This window comes from Protopterus annectens, chromosome 12.part0, assembly GCF_019279795.1.
Source record: "Protopterus annectens isolate FY-2018-M chromosome 12.part0, PAN1.0, whole genome shotgun sequence".
Classification (NCBI taxonomy): domain Eukaryota; kingdom Metazoa; phylum Chordata; order Ceratodontiformes; family Protopteridae; genus Protopterus; species Protopterus annectens.
The window spans coordinates 1,029,134,925-1,029,151,946 of NC_056746.1; the positions used below are offsets into that span (position 1 = coordinate 1,029,134,925).

Genomic DNA, 17,022 nt, shown 5'->3' on the forward strand with positions numbered 1-17,022 from the left:
ACTGAGGACAGTGCTGGAGGACTGACTATGTTTGATGCACATAGTACACTCCCTATACATGGTAAAGCACATGTAGTGTCATGTTTGGCATCCTTTTTACTGTATATGTGAGTCAAAGAGAGGTGTCATTCCCTGGGTCCCTACCGTGTCAGTGTATGTGCTATGCATTGCCTCTTTGACAAGGCCTGGGCATACTGGGCATGCCTCCTTCTGCCTGCATGGGCAGGCTCAGGTAGTTCCTCCTCCAAGTCACTCTGTACCTGTGATGGCCTTTGCAATGGTGGAGGGCTATGTGGCCTTGCCCCATGCTGTTCCTCCTGCAGCTGTTTCCACAGGATCATATTGTGTAGCATGGTACTTACTATGAACATCTGTGTACATATGGCTGGCAAGTACTGCAAGGCTCCACTGGATATGTCCAGGCAGCGGAACCATGACTTGAGCATCCCAAACACATGCTCTATTATGATTCTGGTTTGTGCATGTGCCTAATTATGGAGTTCTTGTTCAGGTGTGTGTGCATTTCTGAGCAGTGTCATCAGCCATGGCTCCAGTGTGTAGCCAGCATCCCCCACTAGGTGACCATATGGGATGTGCCCACTGGCAAATGACTGGTACAGCTGTACCATATGTCAGATGTGGGAGTCATGATAGCTTCCAGGGCTGCCAGCACACACATTCAAGATAAATGCCCTGGGCATCACCCATGACCTGGCAGTTGATGGAGGTGAAGTCCTTGCTGTTTATGTAGACCCTACCCCGCTCACCGGGTGGTGCTTTGATGTGTACGTGCATGCAGTCTATAGCACCTACTACCTCAGTGTATTCTGCTATTTGGTGGAAGAGACGCATATTGCTGGTCAATGGCTCACGGGTGTTGAGGAAATATATGTGCTCACCAGCATGTGCTGACATGGCATCCAGGAACTGGTGGAGTACCCTGGATGTTGATGCCTGTGAAATCCCCATTATCTCCCCAGTTGCCCTTTGGAAGGTACATGTGGCTAGTATTCTTATGCCTACACATAGCTTGCTATCCACTGGGATGGGTTCCCCTCTGTTGGTTCTGTGTGTGAGGCGGGGCCGGCACAGCTCAACAATTTGCTATAGAATGTCCCTGTCCACCCTATAAAGCTCCACTATCTCCAGCTCTTGTAGACCTTGGTAGGTTACTCTGGGTCTGTAGACTCTTCTCCTCCTCCTCACTGTGGGATGGTCATCAGCATTCACATCCTCACCACCCTCAGCCTCTTGCACATATTGATGTATGAGAGCAACAGCAGCCCCTAACATTTTGTTTGTTTTGTCAGGTGAAATTTCCCCATCTGTGTGCACATCTGTGTATACTGGTGGTGTAAAGTTTGTGGGAAAAACCAGACTGAAAGGTGTTTGCATAGTAGTGTGCTGGGCTATTGCCTGTGTAATTGGCTGATTTGGATACATTTCACATGCCTGCTATGCTAGTTCATCTTGAATGCCTTCCTACTGCTGATTTTACTTCCTACTGCCTTCCCGTTTAAGCCCTGAGGTGCGCCGGCCATACCTAGTGCTCAGATATGAACAGAGCTGCTATTTCCTGTTTTTTTTTTTTAAACCTGGTGCAAGGCGCGCACACTCATTTAGGCAATGTTAACACTGCTAGGCAGCCTCAGACACACCCCCTTCCTTAGCTTTGATTAGCTAAGGGCAAACACAGGCCACACAGCTCCAATAAGCTTACAGCATACATGACACTCCCCCTTATGAGGTCATCCACCTCTTAGACTTATACAGTGCTGTTGCTGCACCTACATGGTTGGATGCAAGCTAACACTGAGAGGAAATCTGTGATTCAGTATCATTCCCCTCATTTGCATAAACCAGAATGCTAATTCATAGTTACCACACTCACACTGAGCCTTCCCCTTTAGCAACCACTATTCCCTGGTATTGTTGTCTTATGCATGCCATTGACTATTATGATAAAATGCTGATTTGCCTTTAAAAGCTTATTTCCCCCTTTTTTTCTTATTGTCGGCCGATCCCATTTGCGCACCGCTGCCCTAAGCTTAAATGGCCGAGATTGGCCAAAAAAAAATAAACTTGTTTTTTATAAATTTGCAACTATTTTTCATGCTAATGGCCATATATTTGGCCATTGGCATGCCTACTACATTGAATACATGCTTTCTTTTGAACTGTCATGCCTCCTTTTTGTAATTTGCAGGAATGTATTTGATTACTAACCGAATACATTTCTGCAGATTACACTATTCCTGCACAGATGCCTGCCTGCTTCCTGGATCACTAATTCACCTCATTTGCATGTTTTTCACCAGCAGATGAAGTAATTAGCATATAGCAGTGGTGTCCATGCGGGAATAGTGTAGGCACGCTCGTTCATGTCTCAGGGGCTCGTTCCCGGGTCGCTCGGCGTCCATATTGTGTGCAGCAGCTCTTGCTCTATTCAGGCACTCCGTGCAGAGCTTGCTGAATGTGGGGGTTAATCTATCTTCCTAATTCCTAGCTATTTCTAAGAGAAAACACAGTTCTAAAATAAACTTACATAAAGACACAAGCAGTGCTGAGTTGGATGTTCTCAAGACAAAATGCTCTGAGCTCTCTGATTCTCTCTCTTTAAATTGATAACACAGAGCTGCTTCATGACATCATTCTTCACACGTCTCTGGTGTTCCCAGGCTAACAGAAAATACATTTATATTCTTTACAACGGGTCAGAAACCAGAGCAATAAAGGCCATTTATACATGCAAATTCTAGCCATTATCTCTAGTTTTAAAACAATAGGCAGGATGCCTTCCTCTGAATTTTGACATCAAAGACAGTCATAAAATGCTTGACTTAGCTTTCTTACAGCAGAGTGCACTGTTGTTACATTTTTCAGTTCAATATTCAATGCAGTCTTTTCACATTTAAGACAACAAGCCTGTGGCTTACATTAATATTTACAAATGACAGAATTATCAACAAAATTTTATCTGGCTAGGCTGTCAGGCTTCACCTATCTTCACAGCATAAAATAAAATAAATAAGATAAATAAAGTGGAGTAGAGGCTGTCTTTGCACTGGGGTCTCTCCTTCTCTTTTTCTCAGGAGTATGTAAATCAGTCATGAGTGCCTTAGATGGAGTCCCTGATGTTATGACAAAGAGAAAACATGGTGCTATTATCAGGTCTTTGAAAGTTACTGGACATTGTAGTTTGTCATAACAGGTTGAATGGACCAGATGATTGTATGATGTGCAACTTATGTGCCAGAAGAAGACCTAGTTAAGAATCAGCAGTGATGCTGCATATTTTGTAATCTTGTTTGCTTTTCAGAGCCCTCCCCCTGCCTATCCATCTACATTCTTTATCTTCTGCAGTGACCCAATTATTTTTCCCACTCTGCTTGCCACTGGCAGGGTGGAGGGCATGAGAGTCAGAAGGCTTGTGAGACATCATGCATGATCAGTTTGGCTTTTTCATTGTAGGCTATTGTTGGGCACCCATGTCGTTCACTTTTGCATATAATGTTGACAGTGAATGTACAGTTTCACACACTCATAGATCTGCTGGAGTACATGCCATCCTCTGATAGGCTTTTGCTCCCTTAGTTTCTATAAACAGAGACACACTTCTATGCATAAACCCAGAGGGTGGTCCTGCAGTGAGACCTAAGCAACACCCTCTTCACCCCCCCCCCCCAAAGAAGAGAAAGCCAGCAATGGGCAATCTCTCCCCGGGCTGAATACTATGTTGTACAAGCCACTAGTCAAACACAGGTCAGCTTTGGTCTTGGCAAAACCACTGTATAACAGAGCCAGCCATGATTCCAGGATTTTTCCTACACATACGTTCAAGGTGGCAAATCATAAGTTTGTGCATTCTATCAAAGTTGTACTTTTGAGAACCATCTGCCCATGACTTGCTTAAAAGATTTACTAATAGTAGGAATTCCAAGTTGCAACCTATCAAGCCATAGTGCCTTGCAAGAATTTATTTTGAAGGCCCTTTCTTCTGTGACACATTAGTGTCAGCATCCTTATCCTCCCTTGTATTTGTCAGATGGAAATTGTAAGTACACCTCCAAGTCAATCTGCTTTTTCAGCTCCCTCTTCTGCCAAACTTCATTCATCTTGTTTAGCTTTGAAAGCAATTTGTCTGTTCCTGATCCTTTATGTATCTATAAAATGTTTGTTTTTGCTCCCGTAAATATTTACAAATTGACTTATCTCCCTTTTTGAATGACTTTACAATTATTTCATCTGTAAAGGTTTTCTGTTTCTGATGGTTCTGTATGCTGCTTTCTCTTTATTTGGACTGGTAGTAATATTATCTACGTTCAACCCCTGATGAGCAAATCATGAACTTCATAAAAAGCCTTAGGCAGTTTAGGGTCAACACCATTATGCCAGCTGCAGCAGTTAGATGCAGCTACAGTGCTCCTCAGGCATTGGCAAACAATCTGAAGTAGACAGGAGATGATATGGACCCATTTGCTACCATCACAGCATCTACAGCAACTAAACCCCTCAGGCAATATATGCATGCATTGTACAGGATCCAGTGATACACTGAGAATCTGGGGTGCCAAGATTCCACCATCTGTGGTACCCACAAATAGCACTGAAGCCCTTTGGACACCTTATTACCATCTGTGAGCCAGATGAAGCACTAAGCCTGTCAGTCACTGCAGTAACCTACTGTGACAGCAGGAGTTGAAGCTCAGCACTCCTAGGGCAATTCACTATCTTTTTACTCTACTTCCTTACCACCCCACTGCAATTCACCATATTTTTACTTCATTCCCTTACTGCCACGACTGCAATTCACCACCCTTTTACTATACTCCCTTACCACCCCACTGCAATTCAACATAATTTTTACTTACTCCTTTACCACCCTCCACTGAAATGTACTATCTTTTTACTTTACTTCCTTACCACCAAATAGCACTCAAAAATGTTTATCACATAACTCAGCCTATCAAGTCATCAAACCGCATTAACATTTCCCCTTCTTCTACCCATATACAATCACATTCACAAACACCGTCACCTATAACACAAACTCCACATCCATTTCCATATTCATCTCTTTAACAAAAACAAAAAGCCCATATGGTTTCTAAAAACACATACCCAAATATACAATCTGACTATTACCCACTATTCTCATTATCATAGTCCTCCTTAGGAGCAACATCAAACTAAACGCAAGACCACCTGCCACCATTTTCAACCATTTGGGCCACCTCAAACTACCCTCAACTGCTCACTTATAAATGCTCATATCACTAAGAATAAACTACACCAAATTAGTACCTTCATCTTGCACCATAACTCTGATGTTCTGTCTGTCACTGAATCCTGGCTCAAACAGGTCTTTTTGTTCACATCATCCTCTACCTGATTCCCTCCTATAAATACCGCCACAATACAAGATCAGATAAAAGCGTTGGGAGGCACAATGCTTTGTTACAAAGCCAGTCTAAGCCTCACAGTCATTTACCTAACTAAATCTGCTGTCAAATTTGATCCCATCTAGATTCTCCTAAAGTTTTCTCTCTCCAAAAGAAAACTCTAGTGCTAGTTGTTATCTACCTTCCCCCTCCCATCCCTAAATAAATTCAAATCCCTCAACAGTAGTATCCTAGACACAGTGCCTAACACAATATTGTTATCATCAAAGGAGACTTTGACTTTAACCATCTCAGCCTTTGATCTTGTGAATGTCAGAATTCCTTGCAGACCATGATCTTCTAAACGTATTCTCAGAACCCCCTTATATCTTCCAAGCACTCCATTCCATGTCTCATTATTATTAATATACCCTCCTCCATCTCTGATATAACTCTCCTCCATAGTACTTATATTAACTACAGCCCAGTATCCCTCACTATCTCCAATCAAACCCTCAAACTTCCCCCACACTCAGCAGAACTTTAATTCCAACTCAAATATCACCATTACTGAACTTAAAACTAATCCCCCTCCTATGAATGGTCCCTGTTACTTGTAATAGAATATCCCAACACGGCAGCCAGTAATCTCTCCTTACCTCATTAAAGAAGCAAAACAGCCATCCTTCTAATCATTGTTTCAGCTTCCAGAAAGAAAACTGACACAATACATGCCATCTCCAACAAAACCTACTGCTTTATTGTAAATTCCACCGCCCCCCACCCAGAAACACATTGCCTCACACTTTCCAAAGCAAAGTTAAAAACAGAGATTTGATCCCCTTTAGGAATCACAACTCTATAAACTTATGTACCTTGAGACATACTCCCCACTAGAAGCCAAGCTTACTGAAAAATAAAAAATTTGACCTGTAAACAGGGCTACTCACATTTCAACTCCAACACTCAACTCCCATGACTAAGCTACAAAGAACAAAACATCCCTTCTCCACAACTGCCTCTACCCATTGGCAATCACTCCCCATCCACTTTGGAGATCTCTCCTGTCCTCTTGATGATAACAATAATAATAATAATAATAATAATAATAATAATACTAATAATAATAATAATAATCCACTGGAGACACAGTCCCTTTTCAGGGGTAACCCAAGAGCAATGTCTGGTTTAGTGATTTGCTCAAAGTCAAACAGTAGTCAAACAATGGCTGAGGTAATTAAGCCCCTGTACCACAGAAACTATAGCTTGTAACCTTGTAACTTTAACCCCTGCACCAAATGCCAAACACAAACTTCCTCCAAAATACTCCCAACTTCAGATGTCAACTGAAACAATACTTTCTCAAAGAAATAAGTGATTTTGTCTGTAAAGATGCCACATCACCTAAAATACTATCCACTTCTTCATCCCCATCTGACTGCTTCAGCTGTTTTTTAGTGATATATTATTGTATATATTGTTTATAATGTAAACCTTAAAACATTACTTCTCTTTTGGACAGAATTGTAAAACTCTTGCTTCTTTTTAACTATGTATGAACTGTGATTGTGTCACCTAGGATGTATCTGAAAATTAGTACTCTACCCTGGTAAACAGATTTAAATAGATAAATAAAGTACTTACACAACCCTGGAAAAATTTAAATAGATAAATAAAATGCTTACCTAATCCTGGAATTTCCATAAGATACCTTGTAACCTTATCTAGTTATATTCATTTCCCTTTCTAGAGTATAAATGTCACCAAAAGTATAAAAATGGAACTTATAATGTTTAAAGTGTATTGTTCATAACCAGTACAGGAAATAGCAATTACAGTCTTTCTGTATCATGTTTTGAATCTTTATTTAGAGCTATTGTTTTTGTTCAATATTTTCTACTTTTGTCTTTACTTCCTCTGGTCTGAGCAGCAGGTTTTGCATTAATGTGCATTTTCAGAAGGGTTATGGTTAAAAATGTTGAATAGTATCTGCCTATTTTCCCCAAGTATTAAACACATAAAATAAATTTACAATTAAATAAAAATCTGCCTAAGATGAATTACCAGTCATTTGGTTTTCTTTTTTTTTTATGTTTCAAAGATGCAGTTCAATGTATTAAAGTGTGTTGGTCTTTCGTCAATGACCAGGAGTCTACCTCAGAAATATTTCAGCTATTAAAAAAGGATCCATAGCAGCACCCAGAAATGTCTGCCTCTAATTTTATTTATTATTCAGCAGAATCATGCTGACTGTATCTGATCAACTTCCAAACTAATAAAAGGAAGCCATTAAAACTGCAGTGTGCAGTGAACAAATGTTGATTCAATGAAAATACTATTAACCACTTTAACATTACAAATATACAGTTAGACAAGTTAACCCTCACACATATACTCTATACCTCCTTTGCTTAAATATTCTAAATCCAGCAATTGCAAAACTGTGGAGTAAGGGCAAAGACAAACATCATCAAAGCCTGCTCTGCTATAGAAATCAGGCAGCACAATCACAAATCCTCTGCAATCAAACTACACCACCAATTTGAAAAACGCTTAAACATTAACTAGTACACCATAATGTTGCAATTAAAATGTCACTTGAACTGAATGATGGCTTCACATACAAGTCTTACAAATAACAGTTTTTATATAAACAGTCATTCCATTTATAAGTTTGCAAACAAATACTAGGCTATTAGTCTGCAGACTGTTAGAAGTCAAGCCACCAACCCAAGTTCAGAATCAAACCCTATACATTGTATCTGTGAGGTAAAGATGCCCACCCTTCCCTCACATACAATGTTTGAGTTCAAGTTTGTTTAAGTGCTTTCAATCCAAACTTAAAACCAGTTAGAGTGGGAGACTCCCTGAGCCAGCTACGAAGCAGGTTCCACAGGAGAGGCTCCTGATGATTAAATGCTTGACATCCAGAGTACTCTTGTTGTACGTTAGAACAGATATGCGATCCTGTGTGCTAAAGTGGAGAGTAAAGCATATATAAAGAGCTCCCTAATATAATTCTGGGACATGCAATGCAAACCTTTGTATTAAAAAAAAAACAGCAAATCAAAAGTAGGATAGTGAATGCTGATAATCTCTTTTCTCCTTTAATGGCATTTTTTGCATGGGGGAAAAGCCACCCCTACACCCCTACCCCCACATCTTATAAATACAAAATCTGAGACTTGATGTACCTCAGAGAAAGGTAATACACTGACATTTAGCTGTCTTAGACTTAGTATATGTAAAACTCAGTATCCAGGGACTTACACTTAAAGACTTTGTCAGGCATTACAAAAGGAGGAGCTCCATACATACTCTGTGCAACACAAAAATAATCTAATCCTAGATCCTGACTCTATATTCTCATAACCATGCCCTGACAGGCACACATACATCTGTACATTGTGTCCCCTCTGTAATGTAGCTCCTGTGGTCTCCTTATGTGAACTATGTTACCTTTTATCATTGTAACAGTCCATACCACTTTGTGCCTGTATGGGGAGTGCTTATATTGTACCCCATAACCTCATCATACATTGCAGATACAATAGAATGTATTTCCATCTTCCAGTGCACTAGGTATGTACACATCTTTAGTGGTAAACATGGACCAATGACTAGTGTTATGTACAGGACCATTAAACTCTCTCTGCATTCCCTAATCTTCAGCAGTGTGCCATATAACCTTCAGCATTCACATATAAGGCATTCTACAGCCCTACTGCAGTTCATCTGCAATGCATGCTATGGAATACATTTTTTTTGCAACAGCATAATAAGCAAGCTCAGGGCAGCATTCATTTTAATGCCTTCCATTCTCTTTATATTATTTACTGTTAATCTCTCATAAAAGACTTTTCATTGTGTTACACTCAGCTAACTTGACTGCAACTCTCCAGCATGCAGATAGTATTAGATAATTGCAGTTCCATACTGCCTTGACTTTTTGAAATCTGCCCCTTGATGTGTCTATCTAGTATCACACAATTAGTGACTCTTGTTACTTTGTAATGCGGCTATAAATTATCAGTACTGGTAGAACAGGATCAAACTTCCTAACATAAACTTATTTTGCATAAGGATTACCCAGAGCTAGTTCCACCATAACATTCAAAATCATACAAGAAGCGCAAAACTGAAATTACATTATGTTCAAAGAGATACCTGCTCTGATATTTGAAGTTACCATTGCGTGGAGAAGATTAAACTACTAGGGATAACATGTTTCTTAGAATTCACAAAGACAAATCACAACTACAGTTTAAAAGTTTGCGACTGTTTTCATAAATTCACTCAAGTGCAGAGCATTTGTCTTTATAAACAGACCTTTGCTGAATGTATTTGTTTTTGCTAACTGAAGAGGCACATAAGGCAGCATTAGACGTGGTCAAAATCTCAACCAGAAAGGAATGTGGGTTTGGCAATATAAATCACCATGCTTTTAATCTTAGGCGGCAGAAATATATAAAAAAATTAAGTATGAGAACATGCTGCAACATAATTTTAGGCAATGAAATGGTGCTGGTCAAGATACAGAACAAAAGGTAAAAAACATTTATGTACAGGCACACATAATACATAGAATAAAATTGTGACTGTGTCCCTTTTAGAAAAAGGTAAAATGTTGTGCACAGTACATGGTTTTGTTTACATCTCATCGTCTGTCCATCTGTATATTATATACGTGATTTCATAACAATACTAGCAAGTAAGATCACTTTGCAAATTGCATTTCTTGTCTTTTATTTACAAATACAGCCATGACAAGAAAGAAAGCAGTGACCATAGAAGTGCTGGTTAACAGGAAGAAGGACACTGACATTCCTACACAGGGTAGTGTAAATGGCAGTTTTAGGTTCCTTGTTCTCTGTTGCTTGAAGTGCTTAAAAACATGACAAGGGTTCTGTACTTCTTTATAAACCTAACTGCTATTGTTTCTCACTGATTACTATCTTTGTCATAAGCTATCTTCCTATGAAGTAAATTTGAAAGTACTTTTATTAATCCACTAATAAATTATGTATTTCCCTCATTAGTTACATAGCTCAGACTACAATAACAGGTTTTCACTTACCTGGGGTACTGAAGTTTGACTCTTCACAGAATCCATTTTTGAACAACCTTTATTTATGTGATTAAGAGCCTGGCCGAAGGTAAGGCTACCTGTTTTCACAGCATTAAGCAACCACACCTGCTTCTCAGCACTTAAGTCTTTTGTGTCACAGTAGAAAGGCTGACTTGACATTATTTGTTGGGCTTGTAAATGCTCTACAGATATATATTTTTTTTTACTTCCTCGTGATCTGCAGCAGAAAGGTGTATCTACCTACTTCCTCTTTTAGAAGAACAAATGTAAAAGAAGTAACCATTCTGTAGGAGGAGACACCTGCAGTACTGAGTTCTCCGAAAAAAATCTAATTATACAGTCCGTCTTCCAGCAAATGTACAGTGTATTTGGAGGCATAGTCAGGGTTTCAGAGAGTCAAAGAAGGTTTTTATACAGCACACAACTGTTACAGTGTTTACAACTCATTATTCTTCTACTGAAATGTTATACATTAACTGAAGTAGTATGCCATTTCGTAAGAAAATCCATTTTAATTTACTGACATAGTACATAACGTACTTCAGAATGTGACAGTGAAAACAGAAAGAATCTATGCTGTAGTGATGTACAAAGGAACATACAGATGCAAAAAGCGATTGTATTGTACAGTGAAATGTACCCAGATACCCACCCAAAGGATAACAAAGATACACCTGCATCATTTCTATAAGAAATCATTAATTCATATTCTACATAAACAAATGTAATCTACAACTCATCAAAGTAATTCCATAGTTAGGAGGGAGACGACTGTCACTATAACACAGCTGAAACAGTTTTGCTTACAAGTCTATTCACTGGACAGTTAGATCAGAGAGAGTAGATTGAATGAAGCCTGCTTGCATCTCTCAAAGGCAGACATTGAAGTATGTAATATATGTTATAGGGCATATTTCTTGCTAATGCACCCCAGTGGAGGCCAGGGAACAGGCAGGATATGCTTGCACAGTGAGGAGCTGGAACTTCTTAAGGGCCTCATCATTTAAAGAAGGGAATAATAATAAGCCTACATTGCACCCATTACATCTCCACTTTTAGAGTATTTACAAGCTACACAGGAGAAATGCTTAGCAAATATACTAAAAATATGTGATAGCTGCCTTCATGACTGGTGCCTCAATTAGTTCGCATATGGATAGAGACCAAGTGAGCCAAGTCACATCAATGATGGTCAGCCCATACAAGGGAACCAAAAACAAGTAAAAAACATCTACACCAAAACTAATCATAATAAATGCTATATGGGTGAAGATGTGAAGTTTCAGTAGCACTGAGCCACCAACACTTTTGAAACAAAAATTCTAATGGTCCTACAGAAATATCTGCTAAATCTAAAACTGTTCTAACTGGATATAAACTAAATGGCATTTCAGAAGAAACAGTTACAGTTACTGTATACAAATAAATGATTCTGTAATAAAATAATGAAAGACTTCTGATGGCATTCTACTTAACAACCTCTAAAAATAGAGAAAGGGCCTCATTGGGGATGGATAGTACCCCTTCAGCTCAATTCACTCATCTGGTTAATAGATTAAGAGTGAGAGAGAGAAAGATTCATAATCAGACAGAGAAAGATAGAGGCAATAATAAATGTGTGTGTGTGTGTGTCTACCAATTTCTAAAGCAACATACACACACCTATGATATATCTATCTATATATATATATATATATATATATATATATATATATATGTGTGTGTATATATATATATATATATATATATATATATATATATATGGGTCCCATCCAGTAGATCGAACATATAACAAATTCGAACCTCATATGGCCGAGACCAAATGTTTGAACTTGTAAATGTTCGATCTGACTGAATGGAGATCTCTGTACAATGCGGAATGGGAAGATTTCCCTTTTCCGCAATATAGTGTGATCTCGGAGTTAATATATTTAAGTAAGGGAGTGTGAGGGGTGCAGGGGGCATAACCCCCCCTACAGACATTTAATATTGTTTTTTGTTGTTTTTTTTCTTTTTTTACTTCAGTGTTTGAACTATTACAAGTTCAAACATATGGTCTGAGCCATATGTGGTTCGAACTTGTAATATTTTCAATCTACTGAAGTAGATCCGTACACACACACACACACACACACACACACACACATATACATATATATATATATATATATATATATATATATATATATATACATATATAGATACACACACATACACACACACACACACACACACACACACACACATGTGCGCACATACGCACACACACACACACACACACACACACACACACACACACACACACACACACACACACACACACACACACACACACACACACACACACACACACACACACACACACACACACCAATACACACATGAATACATGAAATAAAATAAATAGTAGTATGTTGCATACTCCCAAAGCAATATGCTGGTGCTGGTAGCAATATTTTAGGGTATAATATGCTCCCTGCTATTTGTCTTGCTTACTGCCAACCCATGGCTGCCATGTTTGTACTAGAGGTCATTTCAAGCCTAGCAGTTTCATACCAGTATAATACCATAGAAATGTTAGTTAATACCCAAGATTGCTTTTAGTAATGACTGTCCATGTCCAGCAGGGTTGTGGGCACTATTCACGGTAAGAATTTATGGACCACCATCCACTCAACTAGGTTTCTTTTGAACAGTGTCATAGAGACGCTTTGCTTGACATAAATAGTTAGCCAATTCCTAAGATGTAGCAGTTGCTAGGAGATAAATCTGGCCCTCCAGCATGTCCCATTTAAGTCGCAGGCCATATTTAAGTCTCTGAAACAGGTGGCCCCAGTCCCATTTGATTTTCAGATATGCAGCAAGTTCATTATGTTTGGGTCTGAGATTGCTCTGTAAGCCAGGCATAAGTTTCCCCTAAGAAGTCTATATGATACAGAGTAAAGTGACAGGGACTTTAGTCTGTCTGTGTGTGGCACATGCTAGATTCCCTTGATCTTCTTTGTTAGAAACCTCTGAGGTCTTTTCAATTGTTGCAGGTGCTTTGTATGGTACATTCTGAACAGGGCATTATACTCAACTATGGATTGGATTAGTGCCGAGTATAGAAGAGCTATAACCTCTTTTGCTCTCAAGACAATGCTTTTGCTAATGAAGTGTGCTACATAGAAAGCCTTCCTTGCTGCAGTAGACACATGGTGGTCAAAGTTAAGATCGTGGTCAGCCTGTGAACCCAAGTCACTTACTACTTCGTGGGTAATTAGGATATTGTTCTTGATTTGATAGTGTGAAGTGACATTGTTTGTGCTGAAGGGAATTATGATGCATTTTTTTGCATTTAGTTTGAGACCTTGACTAAGGTATGAGTCACTGGTGTGTGTAAGACCCTCCTGGAGTGTACTGACATCATTTGGGGATTCAATAATTGCACCCAGTTTACAGTCATCTGCAAACTTTTCAGCCACAACCCCTTCTTCTGAGAAGTATATACCAAACAGTAGGAGGCCCAGTACTGACCCCTGTGGCACCCCACTGGTAACAGATCTGCTGGTTGATATGGAGTCACCTACTTTGATAGTGTGTGTCCAGTTTGTGAGCCAGTTAGCAACCCATCTTACAATGGAAGGATTTACATTCAGTTTGCTAAGTTTATTGGTAATGCCTGATTGTGGGATTGTGTCGATAGTCTTTGCCAAGAAAAGGTAGCCTGTGTGTACAGATTTGTCCTCATCAATGGCCCTGGTCACATTTTAAAAAAAAAGCCACAAGATTTAACAGGCAGGATCTGACCTTGATGAAGTCGAAGTGGGTAGGATCCAGGGCTTGAAGGTCACCTATGTCTTTATTTATGAGTTCGATAATTATATGTTCCATGGCCTTACAGATGAAGCTGGTCAGGCTTATGAGTAGTACAGTGTGCATCTCCAGTGTGTGTGTGTGTGTGTGTGTGTGTGTGTGTGTGTGTGTGTGTGTGTGTGTGTGTGTGTGTGTGTGTGTGTTACAAAAGTGTGTGCAGCACATTTATGGTGCTTCTATACAACTGCAGTGGTAGGTTTATATAAGTCACATCACAGGATTATAGGAAGTTACTAGGATAATGGTCATAGGGCCCTTAGAGGTCTAGCCAAGTTATACCCTTATTTCCACCATCAGCACCTATTGCCTCTATCCAAGAGGAACACAGATGAAACCCCCGGGGTGAATTTACAGTTACCCATCCAATCATCCAGATTGGGTTTGAAGAAGGTCAATGAGGTTCTCTGTTTGACATGAAGTGGGAGTCTGTTCCAAAGGTGTGGTAACCACTGGGAAACAAGTCTGTCCCTCCAGCAGGATTTATTAATGTCACATATCAGGTTAAGGTCTTTAGAGCGAGTAACCCATGTACCATTTGACTTGTGGATATGTAGCATTTCCAATAAAGCAGGGTCAGAGATGGCCTTATATGCAAGGCAGAGATTGCCTCTGAGTAGTCTGTATGAAACAAAATAAAGTAACAGTGATTTCAGATGATCCACATGGGACAAATGCTGAAGATCTTGAATTTTCCTTGTGAAGAACCTTTGTAGTCTCTTCAATTGCTGCAGGTTCTTGGAAAGGTACATACCAAAAGGGGCGTTGTATTCAATTATTGGCCTGATAAGGGAAGAGCACAGGGAGGTTATAACTTTTTTTTTCAGACAATGCCCTTACTTATGAGATGAGAAATATAGAATGCCTTTCTTACCACTGTGGAGACATGCTGATCAAAGCTAAGGTTGCTGTCAACCTGTGTGTCCAGGTGTCTCATCACTGAGTGCGTAGCAGAAGCATTGCACTTACCAAAAGGGATGATAATACATTCTTTTGCATTGAGTTTAAGGCTATCACTTTGGCACCACTCATTTGTTTGGGTAAGACCATCCTGTAGGATGCTGACACTATTTGGAGATTCTATGACCACTTCCAGTTTGCAGTCATCAGCAAACTTTGTCAGCCACAGACTTTTAGTTTTTGCTGGCACTTCAGAGAAATAGATTCCAAACAGTAGAGGTCTCAGGACTGATCCCTGTGAAACACCACTGATTACAGGTCTGATTTTGGAGGTGGATACCCCCATTTTCCCTGTTTTGACTATATGTGTTCTATCAGTGAACCAGTTAGTGACCCATCTAATGATATAAGGGTTGCTACCTAGTTTTTTTAATTTCTCCAAGTCTTTTGGGTTTCTAATGCCATAACAGGAATTAACCCACTCCTAAGCTAAAGTACAATTAAAATTCATGAAATTAGTATTGTTTCAATCTTTGATGTCAGCCAGAAGTGCTCTTTGCAGCACCGGCAATGTGCCCAGTAATGACTCCTTCTGCAATTTGTATGGGGTTACATGTATTGGTAACATATCTAAACACGATTGTAGATTATTTTTTTATAAGACCCATTGCTCCTACTGCTATTGGAACTGTCTGGGTATCTTTCTTCCACATTGCTCTCATTTCTGCCTGCAGTCCTGATATTTTATGACTTTGTGTCTCTCTGTACGCAAGACACTGTAGTCAGTGGGTGTGGTGATTTCAATGATCAATGCTACTTTTGTCTTCTTTTCATGGACCACTATATCCAGTTTTCTAGCACTGATTTTTTTGAACTGTTGGTAATGGGTGATCCCATGTGATGTAGACTTTATAATTTTCTATGATGCTTTGTGGCTCATGTTTCCAGTATTTTTCAGCCACTTCAATACCATAATGTTTGTACAATCCCCAGTGCAACAGTCTTGCCACATTATTTCAGTATACAGTCCTTCTGCCATCAGTATGTCACAACCAGCAATGAGATGTGCAACTGTTTCCAATTCTATTTGATAAAACCTACATTTGTCTGTTTCTCCCACATGTTCAATGGACTTCATAAACCAACATGTACGTAGCCCACTATCTTGGGCCACCAATATTAACCTTTCATCTCTTGGTTTGAATTCGCATTCCTGCATTTGATCCTGATCAACATGAGGTTCTTCCAGAAGTTTTCTTTACTTGCAACTATATTCATGCATTTTCCACATTTCCTCAGTTGCTGCCTAATTTTTATCTACTTCTGGTTTGATTTCCATTCCTGCTTTATGCCGATATGCATCTGCCAGATTAAGCAGAGAAGCCATATTAGAGTTTTTCTCCTCATGTTTCAAAACTTTCACTACATGTGGGTTTTGTGAGATCAGCAGATATATATGCAGTCCCACAATTGCAGATCAATACATGTAATCAATTTCAAGGAGGTCCGTTCCTCCTTTGGAATGGGGAATATGTAATCTTGGTATGCAATGATTTTTGTAAATCATTTGGTGAGCATGAAGCATCCCTTCTTGTTTTCCTCTCTAATCTATCCAACACATTTTGGGGCCAGTCAATCACTCCAAAACTGTAAGTTAGGACAGGAAGAGCAAATTGGTTTATAGCTTGAATTTTTTTCCTAGATGTCAACTCTGTTTTTTTTTCATGATTAATTTAAGTCTTCTAAAGTATTCCTTACTAAGTTTTATTTGTGTTTCTTCATGTTTTATTTTTGATCCTT

General features: G+C 39.3%; 1 protein-coding gene across 1 annotated transcript in view; it reads right to left on the reverse strand.

Moving 5' to 3' along the window:
* LOC122816948 (formin-like protein 13) overlaps window positions 1-10,695 on the reverse strand; it is a 1,087,038-nt gene extending 1,076,343 nt beyond the window's left edge. The window contains exon 1 of the mRNA XM_044090042.1: window positions 10,459-10,695. Within this exon, the coding sequence (XP_043945977.1) occupies window positions 10,459-10,629 (171 nt within the window). The 5' untranslated portion in view covers window positions 10,630-10,695. The remainder of the gene's footprint in view (window positions 1-10,458) is intronic.
* Between the last annotated feature and the right edge of the window lie 6,327 nt (window positions 10,696-17,022).